The sequence below is a fragment of the Lactuca serriola genome, chromosome 7, assembly GCF_051521515.1.
Source record: "Lactuca serriola cultivar US96UC23 chromosome 7, Lser_US96UC23_V15, whole genome shotgun sequence".
NCBI classification, from domain to species: domain Eukaryota; kingdom Viridiplantae; phylum Streptophyta; class Magnoliopsida; order Asterales; family Asteraceae; genus Lactuca; species Lactuca serriola.
In genome coordinates, this window is record NC_136414.1 from 23,805,184 (window position 1) to 23,823,662 (window position 18,479).

An 18,479-nucleotide genomic window follows, 5' to 3' on the forward strand; every position below is an offset into this window, starting at 1 on the left:
ATATATATATATATATATATATATATGGATACTATTGAGTTTGAAACAGCGTGGAAGTCATTGATGAAGGATCACAATCTGCAAGATAAACGATGGTTTAAAGACATGTATTGTATGCGGACGTCATGGATACCAACTTATTTTAAGGAAATGCCAATGCATGGTCTGATGAAAACAACTTCCAGGTCTGAAATTGCGAATTCATTCTTTAATAAGTACTCGCATCATGGGAATTTTCTTTTGTATTTCATGGTGAACTATGACACGCGATTGGAAAACAACGTAACACGCAACGTCGTCTTGATAATCAAACTAAGAGAACCAGACATAAATTTGGGATGGGCACAGGACTAGAGAAACATGCAGCAGAAGTGTATACAAATACAGTTTTTGCAGAAATTCGAAAGGAGATATACAAAGGAGTATGGAATTGTTCAATTAATAGTGTAGAAAATATTAATGGGTGGCGGATAGTAATGATTACACATTTGGACAAAAGGAGACAAGTGAAGACAAAGTGTAAGGTTAGTTCCTGAAATTCAACTGAATGTAAAAGCATCAGTAATGTTTTTAAGAAAATAAACTAATAATTTTTTATTTTAAAATGTGTCTAAAGTATGTATTAAAATTTTGATGTAGGTGGAACTGAAGTTGCCAGAGAAGGATGTAAAATGTACATGCGAACTCTTCAAGCGAATGGGTTTTTTGTGTTGATATGTATTTGCAGTTCTGAAGAATAATCACATTGAGGAGATACCAGAGCAATATATTATGCGGAGGTGGAGAAGGGATATTATTTCTAGCCATTTGTTGGTTAGTAAGAATGGGCTTGCTGAATTGGAGGATGAAACTTTTAAGTTGATAACCGAAGCATATAGTAACCTGGAGTACTGTCTGGAGCGTCTTCAGAATGATAAGGTCAAATTAGAAGATTTTGTGAAGACAACACGTACGATGAGGAAGGTGTTTGAGCAAGATCCGGATAATACTATTACATTGGATGAAAGTGATGAAGCTGTGTTTAGGCTATTTGGGGTTAGTATTCCGGAGCACATTGAAGTTAATGTCCAACCAGTGATACATAATAAAGGGAGTGGGACTAAGAAACAGATGGTTAGTGCAGCAGAGAGGGCAGCTGCATCTTCCAAAAGTGGGTTACGCAAATGCACAGGATGCAACTTATATGTGAATCATAATTGGAGGACTTGAAAAGTGAGAATTGCGCGTGAGAAATCCAATTGTAGTTAAATTAAGTGTTAGTTTACTGATGTTTTAGTTTATCACTAATAAGTTACTGACTTATGTTTGCACATCTGCATTTGGGTTTCTTTAAATTCAATAACATCATTTTGTTTTGTTTTTCGATTTATTTTTTTATGGATTTTTTTTAAATTCAATAACATCATTTTGTGTTGGTTGTCGATTTATTTTTTTATCGCTTAATTTTTTGGTGCAATCTGTTAATGATATTATGTTGATGGTGATGTTTGCCACGGTTTTATTGCACATGTGATGGGTGTGTTGATTATGTACATCTGTAATGTATGATGATATGGTTTGATGCTTGTAATGTTTGTTTTGTTTCGGTATGTGATTTTAGAGAATGTAAGAGCTATGTATGGTTTAGTGGAGTAAACTAAAAAGGCAAAAGGCTACGCATATTACATGTGCATTGATGTATTATTTGGGTATCCACGTCATTTTTGATGATTTATTACAGAAATAAGTGGGGTTGTTAGTAGTTAAATAAAATTATATAAATTCATACCACACATGTATCCTGTGATGTCAAAGGTCGAAAACATCAAGATATCAGTTTCGAGTAACATGCCAAAACAACTTGGGTATGTAATATAAAAGCCAGGTATAAAAGGTATAACTTATAAGATTCAATTAACAATAACCACAAGAGACTGTCATCTATGATTTAGAAAAAGACACTTTCATATGATATGAAGACTAAAGGGAGGTACATAATCAAAAAGCAATATAGTGACAGGTTAGCTGCATTGAGCCATCTACATAATAAAGAAAAAGTAAATAACATATTATTCATCCCAGAAGGTAAACAAAAAAGACTTTTAAACACAATATTCTTTAACCAAATTCAATCACCCTGTCATGTATCTTGGTTGCAGCATCCTTCAGTAGTTGTTTTCGGTTAGATGCATTCAGCTTTTGGAATTCCGCTACCTGATGAAGGATTGAATTCTTAAGCAAGTTGTAGTCAGAATTTATTATTTTGCAAAGATATATGACCCGTAGTCTAGATAATTCTTTGTCCTGTGCAAGTGACTCTGACTTGAATCCAGTTTTCAAATCTCTAATATTTCCACCCATGAATGTCTCCATGTGACTCATAGTAAAAATACCACAGTCAGTGCTATTGGTTACTGTTGACCAAGAAAGTTCGGGGATTTGTCTTGGGGCATGTGAAAAGGCTTCAACATTTGGATGGTGAACAGATCGAAGATATTTACTCATGTGTGAATGCTGGAAATGATATAAGATTATATGTTTAAAAAAATGGATTTATATAAAATAATAATTTCAAGTTGTATATGTATCTAACAATGATGTCTGGTAGTAAACCATATGTGTTGTGGGTTTCGGCATCTCTTTTGATGTTGTCCATGATCCAAAAGGTTGGTTGTTGAAAGTCGAGTACGACAAGGAAAATATGAAATTCACGAACGACTGGCATGAAAAGCCGAAACAAATATTAAGTATATGATTTAAAATACTTTAGTGTTGGTATTGTCAATTCACTCACTGAAGGTTACATCAATATCCAATAAAATATTAAAAACAATAAGCAATTATAAAAAGTGGGTAAGGAAACATACTAGTTGCACATCGCACAGTGTTGCATCAAAATCGTCAATGGATAGGCTCAAATTTTCATAAAAAAAATTCTGACAATCTTCCTCTGTGAACACAGTATTTTCGAGATACAAACTCTGTGAAGAAGACATGTAGTGAAATTACAAATGTTGTTAATAATGTTTCTGAGTAGTGTAATAAGAAGATGAAATTGAAGGTGTAATGTGAAAATGTGGCAGTCATGTATTTGCAAACGTAGAAGAGTATATTATGACACAGATAATGATTGATAATGTTTATTAAAATTGTGTGACAACCCGAAATTTATTCCGTCACAATATTTCATTTTCGTTAATAAAATTTATTTATATTAAGATTTTTCGTTAACTTTTGGGTTAAGTTAATTAAATTGTGACTTTTATTCTTCATAAGTGTCGGAAAGCATTAGAAACACGTTAAAATATCCTCAATATTCTTTTGGAAAATTTTTAGTTTCAAATAAGTCGAATTACGGCAAATTAATAAGGTACGACCAAAAGCTCCGTTTAATGTCGGTATCGGGTAGATTTCCACCGGGCCATAAACTCAACCCCTATATAAGGGATTGAGTGACCACATTTTGAAGCTTTTTCACTCTCTTAAAACACTTCGTCTCACTACACTCTCTCTAAAACTTGGGTTTGATCCAAAAACACCCATTTCAAGCTTCAAATTGGTAAGTAATCTATCCTAGCCTGTTACTAAGCTTGTTTATCATGCAAATTCGTGTTTAAACCATCCAAATCCATCAAGAACATGTGTTTAGTGTTTGGGAACCCTCCCAAAACTGTAAACTCGTTTAAAGAGGGTTTTGAAGCCCCAAAACCCTTCCAAATCACTTCTAGTGCTTAGATATGACTTAGGGGCTTACATGAATGGACTTAGAGCACCAAAATCTTACCATTTGAGGAGTAAACATGATTTTACAGCCCAAGAACATGCTTGGACCGTAAAACATCATTCATGGACCATAAACACCATTTAAGGGTGTAAAAGTGCCCCTAACACCTTGTATGGCTTAGATTTGGGTCTAGAACTTAGCATGCTTAACCGACAACCACCAAATCACATGAATCATGGGCAAACATGAGTTTACGGCCATAAACTCATGTGTTTACGGCAGTAAACTCACCAAGAACACCTTCATAAACTGTAAACTCCTTTCCAAGGTCAATTCAAGTCCCGATCACTTCCTAAGCCTTTTATTAAACCCTAGAACCTTCCCTTGTGCATTGTAAGACCATTTAGCATCCAAGAACACACCACCCATGAGTTTACGGTCGTAAACTCATGGGGATATGGTCTTTAGACCATAAAATCCTCAAAGAGTTTACTCTTGAAGAGCAAACTCCATATTTAGGCCCTACACACCCTTAGATGCAACCCGGATCACTCCTAACACTTGAAATAAAGTGTTTTCGCGTCTGGGAGTGTATTGTCTTACTTATTTGGTAGTTCAAAGTCTAATTCGATACAATTATGTATCTCTTCATATTACATAAGAATCCCGCGCGTTTTCAAGCCCCGAACTGACACTTAGCATCCAACCGACACATTTCTCGACTGGTGAATTCATACCCCTACACTTTTTCCGAGTTTTTCATGTTTTCAGGGGGGGGGGGAATACAAGAAAATCATAAAGGTTTTTGTAACTTAAAAACTGATGTAATTATACGATTTTCTGACAAACTTTTAGATATCTTTATCCCTTTTGTAATATGCGGAGCATAAGGGATGTTTTCTTAATATAATTACATAGTTTTCAATACAGCGTGGGAAACTTATCAAACCAATCAAATTATTATGGGAATAATTTAGGATCTTCATTACTTGTTTACGGATTCAGATTTCATGCAATGTCAATATATAAACTATGTTTAATTTAGTTTATCCATGTTTAATCTAGAGTATCATGCTAAATAATTACTTTGTATGTAATTATTTATACTCTACTTTGTTCCAAACGATTTCGAAACTCGATAACGACCAAGTGCACCGTGAATTATTTAATACTAGCTTGTGAGATTCGTCTTCATTATACCCCTCGGGATACCAGTAAATCCTCTCCGGAAGTATAACTAGAGTATCCTGGAGGGAGAGCGTGGAATTTGTGAATAGATTTATTCGGGACTGACAATCCCACACCTTAACTGCTAGCTACAGTTAGGCGGGCACGCCTGGGGTGACAAATTTCGGATATCGTTCGACGCCTGAAGAACGTCAAGGAGGTCACGGGTCAAATCAGTATGGTTATACGACTCACAATACGTATTAAACTAATTAGTTTTATTCTCGGATTTTCTTTCTTTCTTCTATAGTCTTATTTATGTAATAAGACTACCTACTTTCGTACTAGAGGGTATTCCAGAGTTCTTTAATCTATAGTTTTATGTATTAAAACTACCTACTTTCGTACTGGATGGTATTCCAAGGATCTTAACTTATGGTTTTCTTATCGTACTGGTGATAATCAGGGCTTTTCTTATGGAAATTGACAAACATGTTAGAAAATATGGGATTTTCTTGGAAATATGCATATGTATTTCATGACTCAGAATTTATGATTTTCGATATTATTGCATTCTTTATCAAAGGAAATGAAATGTTTACACAAGATTTATTAATCATATTTTTCCTCACAAAACATGCTTATGAACTCACCAGCTTTATGCTGATATTTTAAAACTGCTTGTATTCTCAGGTTTACATTAGACAGGTAACCCGCAGTCTTTTGGAGAAGACGGAGCGCGTAAATGTCTCGTTTGTCCTTTTGTTTATATGATGTATATGTATAAAACTTGTATCACTTGGTTTTCAAACAAATGTAAATATTTCTATGTAATGTAATGGTTGTGTTTACTATGCTTACTATGTACATTAGTTGTGATACTACGTATGACGTCCTCCAACCCGGAACGTTTCCGCCTTCGGTTTCGGGGTGTGACAAATTGTACCTTCAACATGGTAGTGGCAAATAGTCTGCGAGGAGATAAATTGGAACGCAAATCTTCATCGAAATTTAACATATGACTACAACAATCTAGTACGTGTCCAAAAAGTTCATATTTGGGGAAAAAGCTTTCCATGTGAAAGCATTCAGCACCTACACCAGCACAAGTCCTGAAAAGTTCGTCACTGCATAAAATAAAAAGTTAAACTTAAATAATTTTGATTTTATCAGTTATGAATAAATTTGTATTTACCTTGGGTGACCTTGTGTTGAGAAAACCCATTCAGATAGGTCCATCTGAGCACGTGATATACGTTTGGTTATATCAACTGCCCATACAATGGACGTAGAACGTAGTACAGGGGGGCTTATTTCTTGGCCTTAACTCTCTTGCGCGGACAAAAACATCATCACTGTGAATAGGAACAATTGATAATGGAAGAGGACTTGGACAATGGTCTTTTGGAGTTTTCATGATATCTTTCAGTGGTGAATTGCTAATAATATCAGCAAACTCTTGTGTCATCCCGATGCTAAAGTTTGGAAAGGGTGAATTATGGAACGATTTAACCAAGTGTTCAGCCATTTGACATGACCTGTTAATCTGTTCTGCGTTGTCTGACCACCATTGGGATAAAGGTCCAATGCTGTCTGCATCTGTAGAACTGCCACCTCCATATTTCGCGGATGCTTCATTATGGAAGATTCTGATCTTGGCTTTCCATTCGTAGAAGTCACAAACAAGAGGATGTATTTCGATTGCTTCTACAAGTTTTGAGTCCAACAAATTATTATCCTCAACTAGCTTGATGAACATACTTTTGATGGTGGAAAGGTATTCCTGAAAACATTATGATTGATTAGTAATATGTGATAAATATGAAAAAATGATGAGAAATTTTCTAATCTCAACTGATCCATTCGTCGAGTTGACATTTTCAGCATTGTCATCCTATGGTATGTAAGGATCCTGAAGTTCACCAGAACCAATTCCACCATTTCTGATTTCATACTCCTCACGTAACCACATGGTTTCCACATCCTAGAAACATATAGCAGGTCTTCCACGATCGATCGTAACCGCATCACATGAAACATATTCCAGGTATATAAGCTTATATGTTAAAAAAAATAAGTAAATCATTAGTGATCAATGAGTAGTCAATTAGTCGTTACCGATGTGGTAGTGTAATCATTAGTGACTAAGTCAATAATAAATAAGTATAAACAGTATAGTAACTTAGGTTGTAATAGGACAATAGGGCCAACATAGTAAGATGTATCGCTCATAGAATTCCATGCATGTTTTGTATTTTTCAAACATTCTAACACATAAGAGCACCAATCTATGTTGCTTAAATCTAAATCCTCTGAAACTCTTGAAAGCATTGATACATCACATGTGCCCATGCTCTTGGATTGTCCAAGGGTGTTACAAATAAGAACCAATATTTTTTAACTTTAAACAATAACCCAACATATTTTAATCTCTTAATCGCCCTTTGTACGCCTTTGGGCCTAATATCATTTTCTGACTTGAACTGTGCAGACCACAAATCAACAGTTTTGTCTTCAGTGGGTGTGAACTTTAGTGAACTGATATTGATATTTCCCAGAGGGAGACCCAACATGTCATTTATCAATTTCCTAGTGATTGGTATCTCACCCCGATCGACATTCAATACCATGCGTTCAGGGTCAATGTTATTGACCACATAGTACCCAATTCGTGATGCCAACCCATCTACTTTTATATTTAAAAGTTGACCAAATCCAATTGATAATAAATATTCCTTATGTCCATTAGTCAGACTGCATTGTGGAGAATAGTATTTTTGGTGACGTACGAATATGTATTTGCCTTGGTTATGTTGGAATACCCACATGAACTCCCCTCTTTGATTTTCTGTTCTCTAGTTTCTTGACTTTAACTTTTGTCTTAATTGCTTGAGGGCTGGCCACATCTGCTTTAGCTTTCTTCTGTTGATGTTGCACAACTTTGGCTGTTACAAGTGGAGGGGATTTCCTTTTATTTTGGCTGATAACTGGGTGTGGGTCTTTAAAATCCAATTCATCACGTGATGGCTGCTGTTTCTCTTTAGATGTAAACAACATTTTTCTAATATCTGTGTAGTTTTGGGTGGAAAATACAATACAACAGTCAAACAACAGTAAATAAGATGAATGAATTAGACTAGCAATTTAAAGAAAGACAGTGTTAATTAGCTGCCTGATTTTGTATAACCATGCACGGGTGAATGGGAGTTGGAATGTGGATCACATTTATGCTTTGAACGATTTTCATGAACCACTTCAATAGAATCACTATGTCCGGAATGTAGACCTTGTATTGATACTGAGGCATAATAAAAAATAATGAATAATATGCTTTTTAGTGTGATAACTAATTCAAAAAATAATAAAAAAACTACCTTTTTCTGAATTGGTTTGACAGTTGAAACAGGTTTGGATCTTGACCTTTGAGTCAGAACTCCAGCTTTAGCAATGGTTGGTATTGGGGTAATTCTGATAGAATCAGATGCGTCTACATCGATATCTATCATTATTGGATTTGAGGGATCATTCTTGTATTTTATTAGTGAGTATCTTTTATGAATACACTCACTTTTCATGCGCCCTATTGTAGTTCATACATGATAACAAAGTATAAGTCTAATCTTACTGTTAACTACCCCCATAAACATAATGCAAATTGACACATATGAATAAAACATAGAGAACATACATTTATATGGAATCCATGGTGAGTAAATGTAGTGCAAACAATTTAACATGTAACACATAAGCATGAAATTAGGGCCAATAAGATCATACATGATAACTAACAGTGAACATATAGATGAGAAAATGGTGATCCCAATAACATCATTCAAGCTTTTGCAAATCGATTTATATGATTAAAAAAACTAACAGTGAACATATAGATGAGAAAATAGGTCATAAATCTTCCATGAACTGTTTGACAAAATCGAAAGTATACATTGCAAACTCATGTAAAACATTGTATACAAAGTATACAAAATCGAGTTATATGATTAAAAAAAAGGTTAACAGTGAACGTAAAAGGAACTTACCTCTTGTTCGATTCCCGACTGCATAACCTCCTTTAAATTCAACCTCCATAAGCTTTTATATCGACGATCTTTAACGATAAAACGCAAGTAATCTTGAAGAATCCCAATGTTCCAGCCTCACATTGGTTGCATATCATCGAATCACAAAAACCACAAGATAATTGATATGTAATGTGAAAGAAACTGATGTAGAAGGATCCCCCAATTCCAGCTTAAAGATTCTTGCAAATCATCGGATAATAAAAAAAACCCAAACTTGAAACTGTACTGTAAGTAATGAGAGTTGAAAGGAAGAAGACGAATCGAAGGAAATAAGGCGGATATTTGTAGATGAAGAAAGTAGGTACGATTAATTAGGATACGTGTTAACAGTCTAATTAGTCTAATTAAAAGTATATCGTGTTCCCTAATTTAATATTGTATAAATAACAAATACCCTAATTTAATATTGCATAAATTAAGGAGATAACCTATTTTAACATTTTACATTTTAAGGATATAATTTTGAAAAAGTAACAAAAATGGACTGTTCTCATGTCTACGCATTTTTCGTGTTCTCAATATAACTTATCTCTCTCTCTCTCTCTCTCTATATATATATATATATATATATATATATATATATATATATATATATATATATATATATATATATATATATATATATATATATAGACTATGAAAATAGGTGTGTGTTTACATTTATAAATATGTGTTTGTAAACAAATATATTTATAATAAAATAGGTGTTTGTCTACATTTTTTTGTAAAATACGTGTGTGTATACATTTTTTTTTTATAAAAACGGATTTGTATATATGTATGTTCTAAATAAATGCCTATTTTTATAAATAGATATTTCACATACAAAAAAGTTTTAAAATAGAAATTTTAAGATTTTTATGTGAAAATATGTTTTTTTTGTATAAATATGATTTTATAAAGAAAAAACATATTCAAAACAAAATTTTGAGAAAAAAGATTGTAAAAAAAAAAGCTAAAGTTATGATGAACTTATAACAAAATTCTAAAATTTGAGCCAAAATGGTAAATTTTGGACTAAATTTGTACTAAAATTTAAAAATCTAGGTTAAAAGTGTAAATTTTAGGCCAAATTTGTAATAAATTTGGAAATCGGGGCCAAAAATGTAATGTTTGAAAATTAAATGACCTGTTGATCGGGTAAAAGATTTAAATTGAATACGATTATCGGTCTTTGGGACTTAACTGAATAAAAAAGATATAAGACTAAATCGATTATGAGACCAATATGTAAACACTTTGTTGCATTTTTTTTTTCCAAAGAATGTGTATTGTCACCAACATGAGTACATTTGAATAGGGAATGGGTAAGATTAGAGTTTTATTTCGAAATGGGTGTGGGGTGTTTTTATTTATTTTGTTATTGAAAATAATTAAAAAAATAAAGGTATAAAAATCATTTAATATAGATTAGTGTAGGGTGTTTTTATGATGTTTTTTATTTTTATATTAAAATTAGTTAGTATAAAATATAAGAAAAAAATATAAAATATAAAATTTATTTAATATAGATCATTATAAGAAATTTTGAAACTATAAAGACAAGGGAAATCTGTGAAAAAGTCTCAATATTTTATGCCAGTTTACGATTTAGTCTCAAATTAAATTTTGTTTACAAAAAAGGACAGATTACCGGCTAAAACTTCGGATTAACCCTTCGTGGCCGGTTTCACAGATTTAGCCGGTATCTCGTCATTTTTCGTTAATTAATCCAAATTTTGGGGCTTTTTCATTAATTAATCAAAATTTTAGGGCTGTTTCATTATTTATTACCAATAAACCAAAATATTTGAACTTTTCTGAAGATTACCTTTAAACTAATATATATTATATGATCTAATTTAATATGTACTATTCCATGTCTTCTTGCTTATGCTCTTCTAGGCTGACCGTGCGTTTTTATCGGTGTCGTCAAACCCAACAACAAAAATCTCACTCACAAGCCTTGTTAACTCCATCGATTTTCCAAAATTATCCATTCACAACTATATGATCATCTTTCAATCTCCAAATAAAGAACGGAGAAAATCCTTGTTGATTACGTGGATGTCCCTATTACCTAAACATGACTTAAACCGTGGTTTCAACACTTGGATGTTCCTATTACCTAACCATGACTTGAATCCTATTTCGAACCCATACACTATTCGCATTGTCCATAGTGTTGTGAACAACACTATGGACAATGCGAATAGTGTATGGGTTCGAAATAGGATTCAAGTCATGGTTAGTTAATAGGAACATCCAAGTGTTGGAACCACGGTTTAAGTCATGGTTAGGTAATAGGGACATCCATGTAATCGGCAAGAATTTTCTCCGTTCTTTATTTGGAGATTGAAAGATGATCATAGAGTTGTGAATGGATAATTTTGGAAAATCGATGGAGTTAACGAGGCTTGTGAGTGAGATTTTTGTTGTTGGGTTTGACGACATCGATAAAAACACACGGTCAGCCTAGAAGAACATAAGAAAGAAGGCATGGAATAATATATATTAAATTATATCATATAATATATATTAGTTTAAAGGTAATCTTCATAAAAGTCCAAATATTTTGGTTTATTGATAATAAATAATGAAAAAGCCTTAAAATTTTGATTAATTAATGAAAAAGCCCCAAAATTTGGATTAATTAACGAAAAAAGACGAGATACCGGCTAAATCTGTGAAACTGGCCACGAAGGATTAATCCGAAGTTTTAGCCGGCAATCTGTCACTTTTTGTAAACAAAATTTAATTTGGGACTAAATCGTAAACTGGCCTAAAATATTGGGACTTTTTCGCAGATTTCCCTAAAAACAAAGGAAAAAAAAGGTTTAGAGAAAAACGTAAAACATGAAAACCAGAGGGACCATTTATATCAAGATTTTCATTATAACCGACTACTAAGATCTATATTCTATAATTTGAATAAAACAACAAAAAGAAATTGGAAATAAGAAAAGCAAAATGATATCTTCCTCAACCTTGAGTTTATCTGGTCTCCCCCCACAATCCTCACCGCTGATTGCTGGACCTACACCTGAACCTAAGCAGACGAGCCACCGTCCACCGGAACCTGATCATCGTAAGCTCAATAAAGGTAGCTCTCAGTTAATCCGATGGTCTCGAGCTCGCGCGATCAGATCTGGATTGAAACTAGATCGACCAGTTCAACGTCCACTCCTGCAAAACTCAGAGGTTATTGATCCACCGGTGCGGCGTTCTGGTGACGGCGAATCATCTACTAGTCCGAGTTATTCGACAGACGAGGAAGACGGCTGTGTTGCAGAGATGGAGGAAGCGGCGGCCGGTGCGAAACATATATACATGGTTTCAGATGGCACCGGATGGACAGCAGAGCATTCTGTTAACGCGGCGTTAGGTCAGTTCGAACATTGCTTGGTGGATCGTGGTTGTCCAGTCCTCACTCACTTGTTCTCCGGGGTAATTTCATTGAATATCTCCACTTCCATTGAGTCTATTTCATACTTCATTCATTCATAATCACATTTCGTTTTTCCAAAAAAAAAAAAAAAAGCTCTTATCACGAATTCAGATTTGATGTTTCACAATTTCGAATCAGATTGAAGACGTCGAACAGCTAATGGAAATAATAAAGCAAGCAGCAAGAGAAGGAGCAATGCTGATTTACACACTCGCCGATGAAAACATGGCTGCTTCAGCTCGACACGCCTGCAAAAGATGGGGCGTTCCATCCACCGACATTCTCAGCCCAATCACAGAAGCAATCGCATTGCATTTAGGCGTCTCCCCTTCCGGGCTGCCCCGTGGTGCTCCGGGCAGGAAATTCCCCCTGACCGAAGATTACTTCAAGAGAATCGACGCAATTGAATTCACTATCAAACAAGATGACGGAGCTTTACCCCAGAACTTACACAAATCAGACATTGTTCTTGCTGGTGTTTCACGAACAGGGAAGACTCCATTGTCGATCTACTTAGCACAGAAAGGATTCAAAGTGGCGAATGTGCCTATTGTGATGGGAGTTTCGTTGCCAAAAGCATTGTTTGAGGTTGACCAGGAGAAAGTGTTTGCGTTGACTATAAATCCTGTTGTTTTGCAAACTATAAGAAGAGCAAGATCGAAAACTTTAGGGTTCGCGGAAGAAATGAGAACAAATTATTCAGAGATGGATCATGTGAGGCAGGAGCTTGATTTTGCATGCAAGATTTTTGCACAGAATCCCACTTGGCCAGTAATTGGTGAGTAATATTACAAATTTACAATATATATTATCTTTTTTTTTTGAATAATTGGGAAAAAGTTCAAAGCTTTAAAAGAATTTTGTTAATGGTGATTACAGAAGTGACAGGGAAAGCCATTGAAGAAACTGCAGTTACTGTATTGAGACTTTACCAAGATCGAAAAAACAGGTGCTCGATGCCCCGGATCTCTAAACGTTACTAGAAGTGTAAAGGTAAAATTTGTTTTTCCATTGAAGATGATGTTTTCCTTTTTCGTATGGTATTGTGAGAGTTGGCATCACTTACACAAATATAGAGAAATAGAGTATACGTATATTTGTAAATAATAGTGATAAAAGTCTTTTACTATTTGCACATTATATTTATGTAAAAAATGCTGAAATAGCAAACATGGTTGATTATTAAGGATTTGTTTAAGTACACATACATCAAAATAATCATGGTCTATACACATTACTATTAGAGTATTGAATATGGGCAACCTGTTATGAAACCAACTATTGTCATCTAATATTTCAACATGTTATAACAAGAAGGGGTGGTGTTGTTATAACATGGTGTTAAAAGGAGAGATAAGAAAAAAGAAAAAAAATTGATTGGTGGATGAAGAAATAGCCAACCAAAGGAAGTGTTTTATCTCTGTCTTCGTTACAAACTAGATATATCATAACATTAGACTATTAGGTGGCAACATGTTATTACATGTTACCACACCTAAAGTATCCACCTCATCATCCTAATCACAATTTGGTGTTATAACATCAAGTCATCAAAGATAGAAATGGACGACACCAAATAACATAGGATAACATATTATTTTCTATTTTTTTGGATGTTTTTAATTTCTATTATTCTAATTTGTTTTTTTTTACTTCATATATTTCTGATTTGTTTTTTTTATGTCATATATCTAAAAAACATACAAATTAATAAAACATAATTTCATTAAACTAGTAAATTAAAAATACCATACAATCTTAAAAAAACATTAAAAAGGAAAAAATACAAAGGAAAAAAGAAGAAAAAATAAACATTGACAAAAAAAAACACAAGATAGTCCTAAAAACACATGATAATTAACAAAAAACACTGATAAAATATTCGTTGTCCAAGAATTTGCTCTCGATCTTTGTCTTCATCCTCCGTATCACTTCAGCTCGTCTCGGTGACAAATTTTCTTCATTCATCGTAAGAATTGCCAAATCTTTCGATATACGATCTTGTTTGGCTTCTTGACGAAGGAGATCCAAATCCTTCCTTTGCAATTCATATCTTTTATTTGCGATTTTCGTTTAGGCGTCAAATTTTTTTTTTCATTTCCTTGTGCTCTCGAAGCCGACTTTCATTCTCCTCAGCATGTCGTTGAGCGCAATTCGCTTTGTCGCGCCCCATTGGTTGTCGTGGCGAAGAGATTTTCTCGATGTCTTCAAACTCGTCCGGGATCTCATCGGTATCCGCGTTGAGGTCGATGTTCGTGTGTCCATCGGAAACGTCAACCGAACCCGAACCACGAGACCTCTTTGATTGTTGTTCCAATGATGTTGGCGTTTTTATCCATTTTGGATTTTTCCTCACGATCTCCCAAACATTTTCGTACTCAAATACGTGACCCATTTGCACGTGATATTCCTCCTTCGCGACTTTAAACACATCGAACTCATTGGCATCACTTTGACGTTGTGAAGAAAGTTTGTTGTATATGGAATTGAATTTAGTGCACTTCCGGCTAATTTGAGTCTATTTGCCACCAAGCATATCATGATTGCGATATGTATCACTCATGTTCAAAATTGTGCGGAATTTGACAATTACGGCTTCCCAAAAAGCAACTTTCTTCATATCGTTCCCCAAAGTTGATTGTTTTGAAGTCCCGCACCTAGCCAGTGCCAACGCATGCTCTTCCTCCGGTGTCCACCATATTGGAGGTGCTTCCTTTTGCTCCGCCCCGACAACGACCTCTTTCCCTTTCTTTTTTGATCTCCCTTTTTTTCCCAATTCTTTCTGACTACCCCCGACTTGCGTCTCAACAACCATTTCTTGCGTGGGTGGGGGTTGTATGATTGTTTGTTGCATGGGACCGAATGTGTTAAAAAAGTTTTGTTGAATGTTTGCATTTTGTTGCATAAAATGCGAGGTAGAGAATTGTAGTAAGGGTGAGATAGGATTGGAAAATTTTGCCAGAATATGGAAGTTGTGGTGAGTCTTGCGAGTTTAGAAGATTCATGTATCCCGCGTATCCTACAAAACCTATTGGAGTGGATTTGTTTGTGTTCGGAGGAGGAATATTCGGGTTTTGATCCACAGTGGTTTTTTGTATTTGTGTTTTGAATGATAAAAGAAATAGAGAAATAGAAGTGTAGAATGAAGTATATATTTATTGATATAGTTTTAAAAAAATTAATTGGTAAATTTTTTATTTTTTTAGAAATAGAAGTGTGCTCACGTTATGGCGTCATTATGGGGTTGCCAAATCAGCATAACGCCCAAAGGCGTTACCCATACTCGGCGGTCTTAACGAGAAGGGGGAGGGATGGTGTTCATTGTGTTAAAACGGCATTATGACCGCCACCTCTGACATAACGCGAGCAAAACATAACAATTTGTAACTTTGATTATGTAATGCTTGGTATAAACGATGTGACCATAGAATGCTAAGTTATCGAATTAAGACAAGCATATTATGACAATGTTAAACAAAAGAGTAATTTTTTTAGCAGCTAAGGAACACATCATCTGTAAACATATTCATAAATTTATATCTTTGTCTCAAACGAGACTTAAATCATTAACTTATTGGTTGGAAAAACTTTTCTGACATCTGATATTGTCAGACCAATTTTATTTTTTTATTTTTTATTTTTTTGGTTTTTGGTGTTAGTCGTGGTACAAAGAACAACGATTTTAACTTACAAATCGGAATTCGTTGTAATGATTTCCAATATCAAGATTGAACAATGCTTCTACATGCTCTCCAAAAACAAACTCATCCACTTTGCTCTTTTCGATTAATAAAGAGATTAACTTTCGATTAATAAAGAGATTAACGTATGTTAAATCAAACGCTTTCATTTATCCAACATAGAACTTTAGAAGCATTTCACTTCTCTTGCAAATTGTCATTTTTAGTTCTCAATCTATGGGTATTATTTATGGTCTACAAAATACTAAATTAATGAATAGTTTTATTATTATTATTATCATATAGAAACAATGTTTGTGCATATTATTATGATATGAATTGTTCACAAATCCAAGAAGACGAAACCATATCTAAGAGGCGAAATGGAAGGAAATTTAACGATGTTTTTTTTTTTGCTAGAGACAAGTAAAATCAAAATCACTTAATTAAAACACTAAAAACTAATCATTTGTTTCTTCAAACGAGAGCAATCATATAATATTAATTCAGAAAACAAACAAACACCTTGTAATTGTTACATTCAACTAGCTAATAGGTACACATTACCTTATACAATACTTGTCATGTACCACAAGAAATACCTATACCTTCTAATGTACAACTAGACTAGCATGATGTACTTCCTTCAAAAGCAACCTAAAAGGTCACCTAAAGATAACAAGTAGCAACACCTTCAATATTCTTTACTTTCTACCACCACAACACCTCCACTAACCATCCCTTTGATCTTCGGCCACCCTCAAAATAAAAACCCCACCACCACATTACCCTCTTTTCACCAATTTTTAAAACTAACCCCCAATCTCTTCCCACTTCCCACCACCACCATGAACACCCCACACCACCAAATCAACATCCATCACACCCCAGATGCCCGCCACAATCCCATTGGTCGTCTACCGGATGACCGTCATAATCCTGGCGACCGTCTACGAGATGGCCGCCATAATCTTGACAGTCGTATAGATGGCCGCCATAATCCTGGCGGACATCTAGCGAATGTCCGCCATAATCCTGATGACCATATAGACGATGGTCATCAGGTAATAACAGGGAATCATAATGCCCTTTACAACAAACACCATGTGAAAGAAAGTCTAACCACTCGCATAACAAAGCTAATATGCGGGATTTTTCTTGGTATTTTGTTCACGGTTGGCCTAGCAACGTTCATTTTATGGCTAAGTTTGCGTCCACATCGTCCCAGGTTCTATATACAAGAATTCTCCATCTCTAATTTAGCTGACCCTAACGGATTTTCATCTGCCCGGATAACATTCAACGTGACTGCCCGAAACCCGAATCTTGATATAGGCATCTACTACGACACAATGAATCTAACAATCTATCATCAAGATCAAACAATCGCAGAATCACCAATACTGTTTCCATTCTATCAATCACCCAAGAGCGCACACTTAATCTATGGCACATTGTCAGGACCCACATTGAGGATTGACCGGGTCCGTTGGGGGCAACTTTTTGATGCCCGAAAACGCGGGGTAGTTCCGTTTAGGGTTGACGTGGCATCATCGATTCGGTTTAAGGTGTCCACGTGGGACAGCAGGCATCATAAGATGCATGCCAATTGTGAAATTGGGGTTGGGTCAAATGGGGTGATATTACGAAGCGATGAGAAAAAGAGATGTCCAGTTTATTTTACTTAATGATGTTAGTTTTCTCCGTGTGTATGTACTTTGTGCATGAATGATTGTACTTTATGTGATGGATTTGCAACTTCTAAACGAAGCAAGATGTCAAAAAGACAAGTTTACAACTAAGCAAATACAGAGAAGAGTTTTCCAATGTCCAAAGGTTAACTTTCCATCAAAGAGACAACAAGAAAGTGCCCCATAAAGCTAAAAAGAAGATTCATTTCAACAAAAAGACTATTTCTTAAGAACATAAATTTGAAATCACGAATCAAAGTAAATTATTTATTTATTATATCATCTCGCTTTCATTTTTTTTTCTCTATTATACATTGTATGTCATTTTTAAGTTTTAATAGATATTAGTTTTACTTTTAATTTCTTTAATTAACATAAAAAAAATCATAAAAAATGAATGAGACAAAAAAACAAAATAAGAAAAAAAAAACAAAGGTAGATTTCTCATTTTAGAAAGTTTAACCACCATTTTCTAACGTTATTAAGTTTTTTTATAGTTTCAATCCATGTTTTGAAAACCGGACCGGACCGGCCGGTTCAACCGGGAACCGGTCCCGGATCCGGTTCTTACAGGCCAAAAAAACCGGTAATCGTTTGAACCGGTGAAAACCGGTCGAACCGGTAAAAACCGGTCCGGTTGAACCGGTAAAACCGGTCAAAACCGGAAATTTTAAAAAATATTTATTTTTTTTCATTTTTTGTATTTTTTATATAATTAAATATAATTATGAC

General features: G+C 34.5%; 3 protein-coding genes across 4 annotated transcripts; all 3 read left to right on the forward strand.

Annotated features, from left to right (window-relative positions):
* The first annotated feature begins 338 nt into the window (after positions 1-338).
* Positions 339-1,209, forward strand: LOC145063791 (uncharacterized). The gene is made up of 3 exons (XM_079011372.1): positions 339-524; positions 640-673; positions 728-1,209. The coding sequence occupies exons 1-3, from the start codon at positions 339-341 to the stop codon at positions 1,207-1,209; spliced, it is 702 nt and encodes a 233-aa protein (XP_078867498.1).
* Positions 1,210-11,863: 10,654 nt separating this feature from the next.
* Positions 11,864-13,574, forward strand: LOC145062886 (putative pyruvate, phosphate dikinase regulatory protein, chloroplastic). Of its 2 annotated transcripts, none has more exons than XM_079010479.1 (3): positions 11,864-12,375; positions 12,515-13,154; positions 13,233-13,366. In XM_079010479.1, exons 1-3 carry the CDS (start codon positions 11,899-11,901, stop codon positions 13,241-13,243), a joined length of 1,128 nt encoding a protein of 375 aa, XP_078866605.1. In that variant the 5' UTR covers positions 11,864-11,898; the 3' UTR covers positions 13,244-13,366. The 2 variants fall into 2 exon arrangements, with proteins under 2 accessions (XP_078866605.1, XP_078866604.1); XM_079010478.1 differs by having other exon boundaries at positions 11,865-12,375; positions 13,256-13,574.
* A 3,265-nt stretch (positions 13,575-16,839) lies between these two features.
* Positions 16,840-18,021, forward strand: LOC145062562 (NDR1/HIN1-like protein 12). The gene has a single exon (XM_079010150.1). The coding sequence runs from the start codon at positions 16,905-16,907 to the stop codon at positions 17,742-17,744; it is 840 nt and encodes a 279-aa protein (XP_078866276.1). The 5' UTR covers positions 16,840-16,904; the 3' UTR covers positions 17,745-18,021.
* Positions 18,022-18,479: the final 458 nt, after the last annotated feature.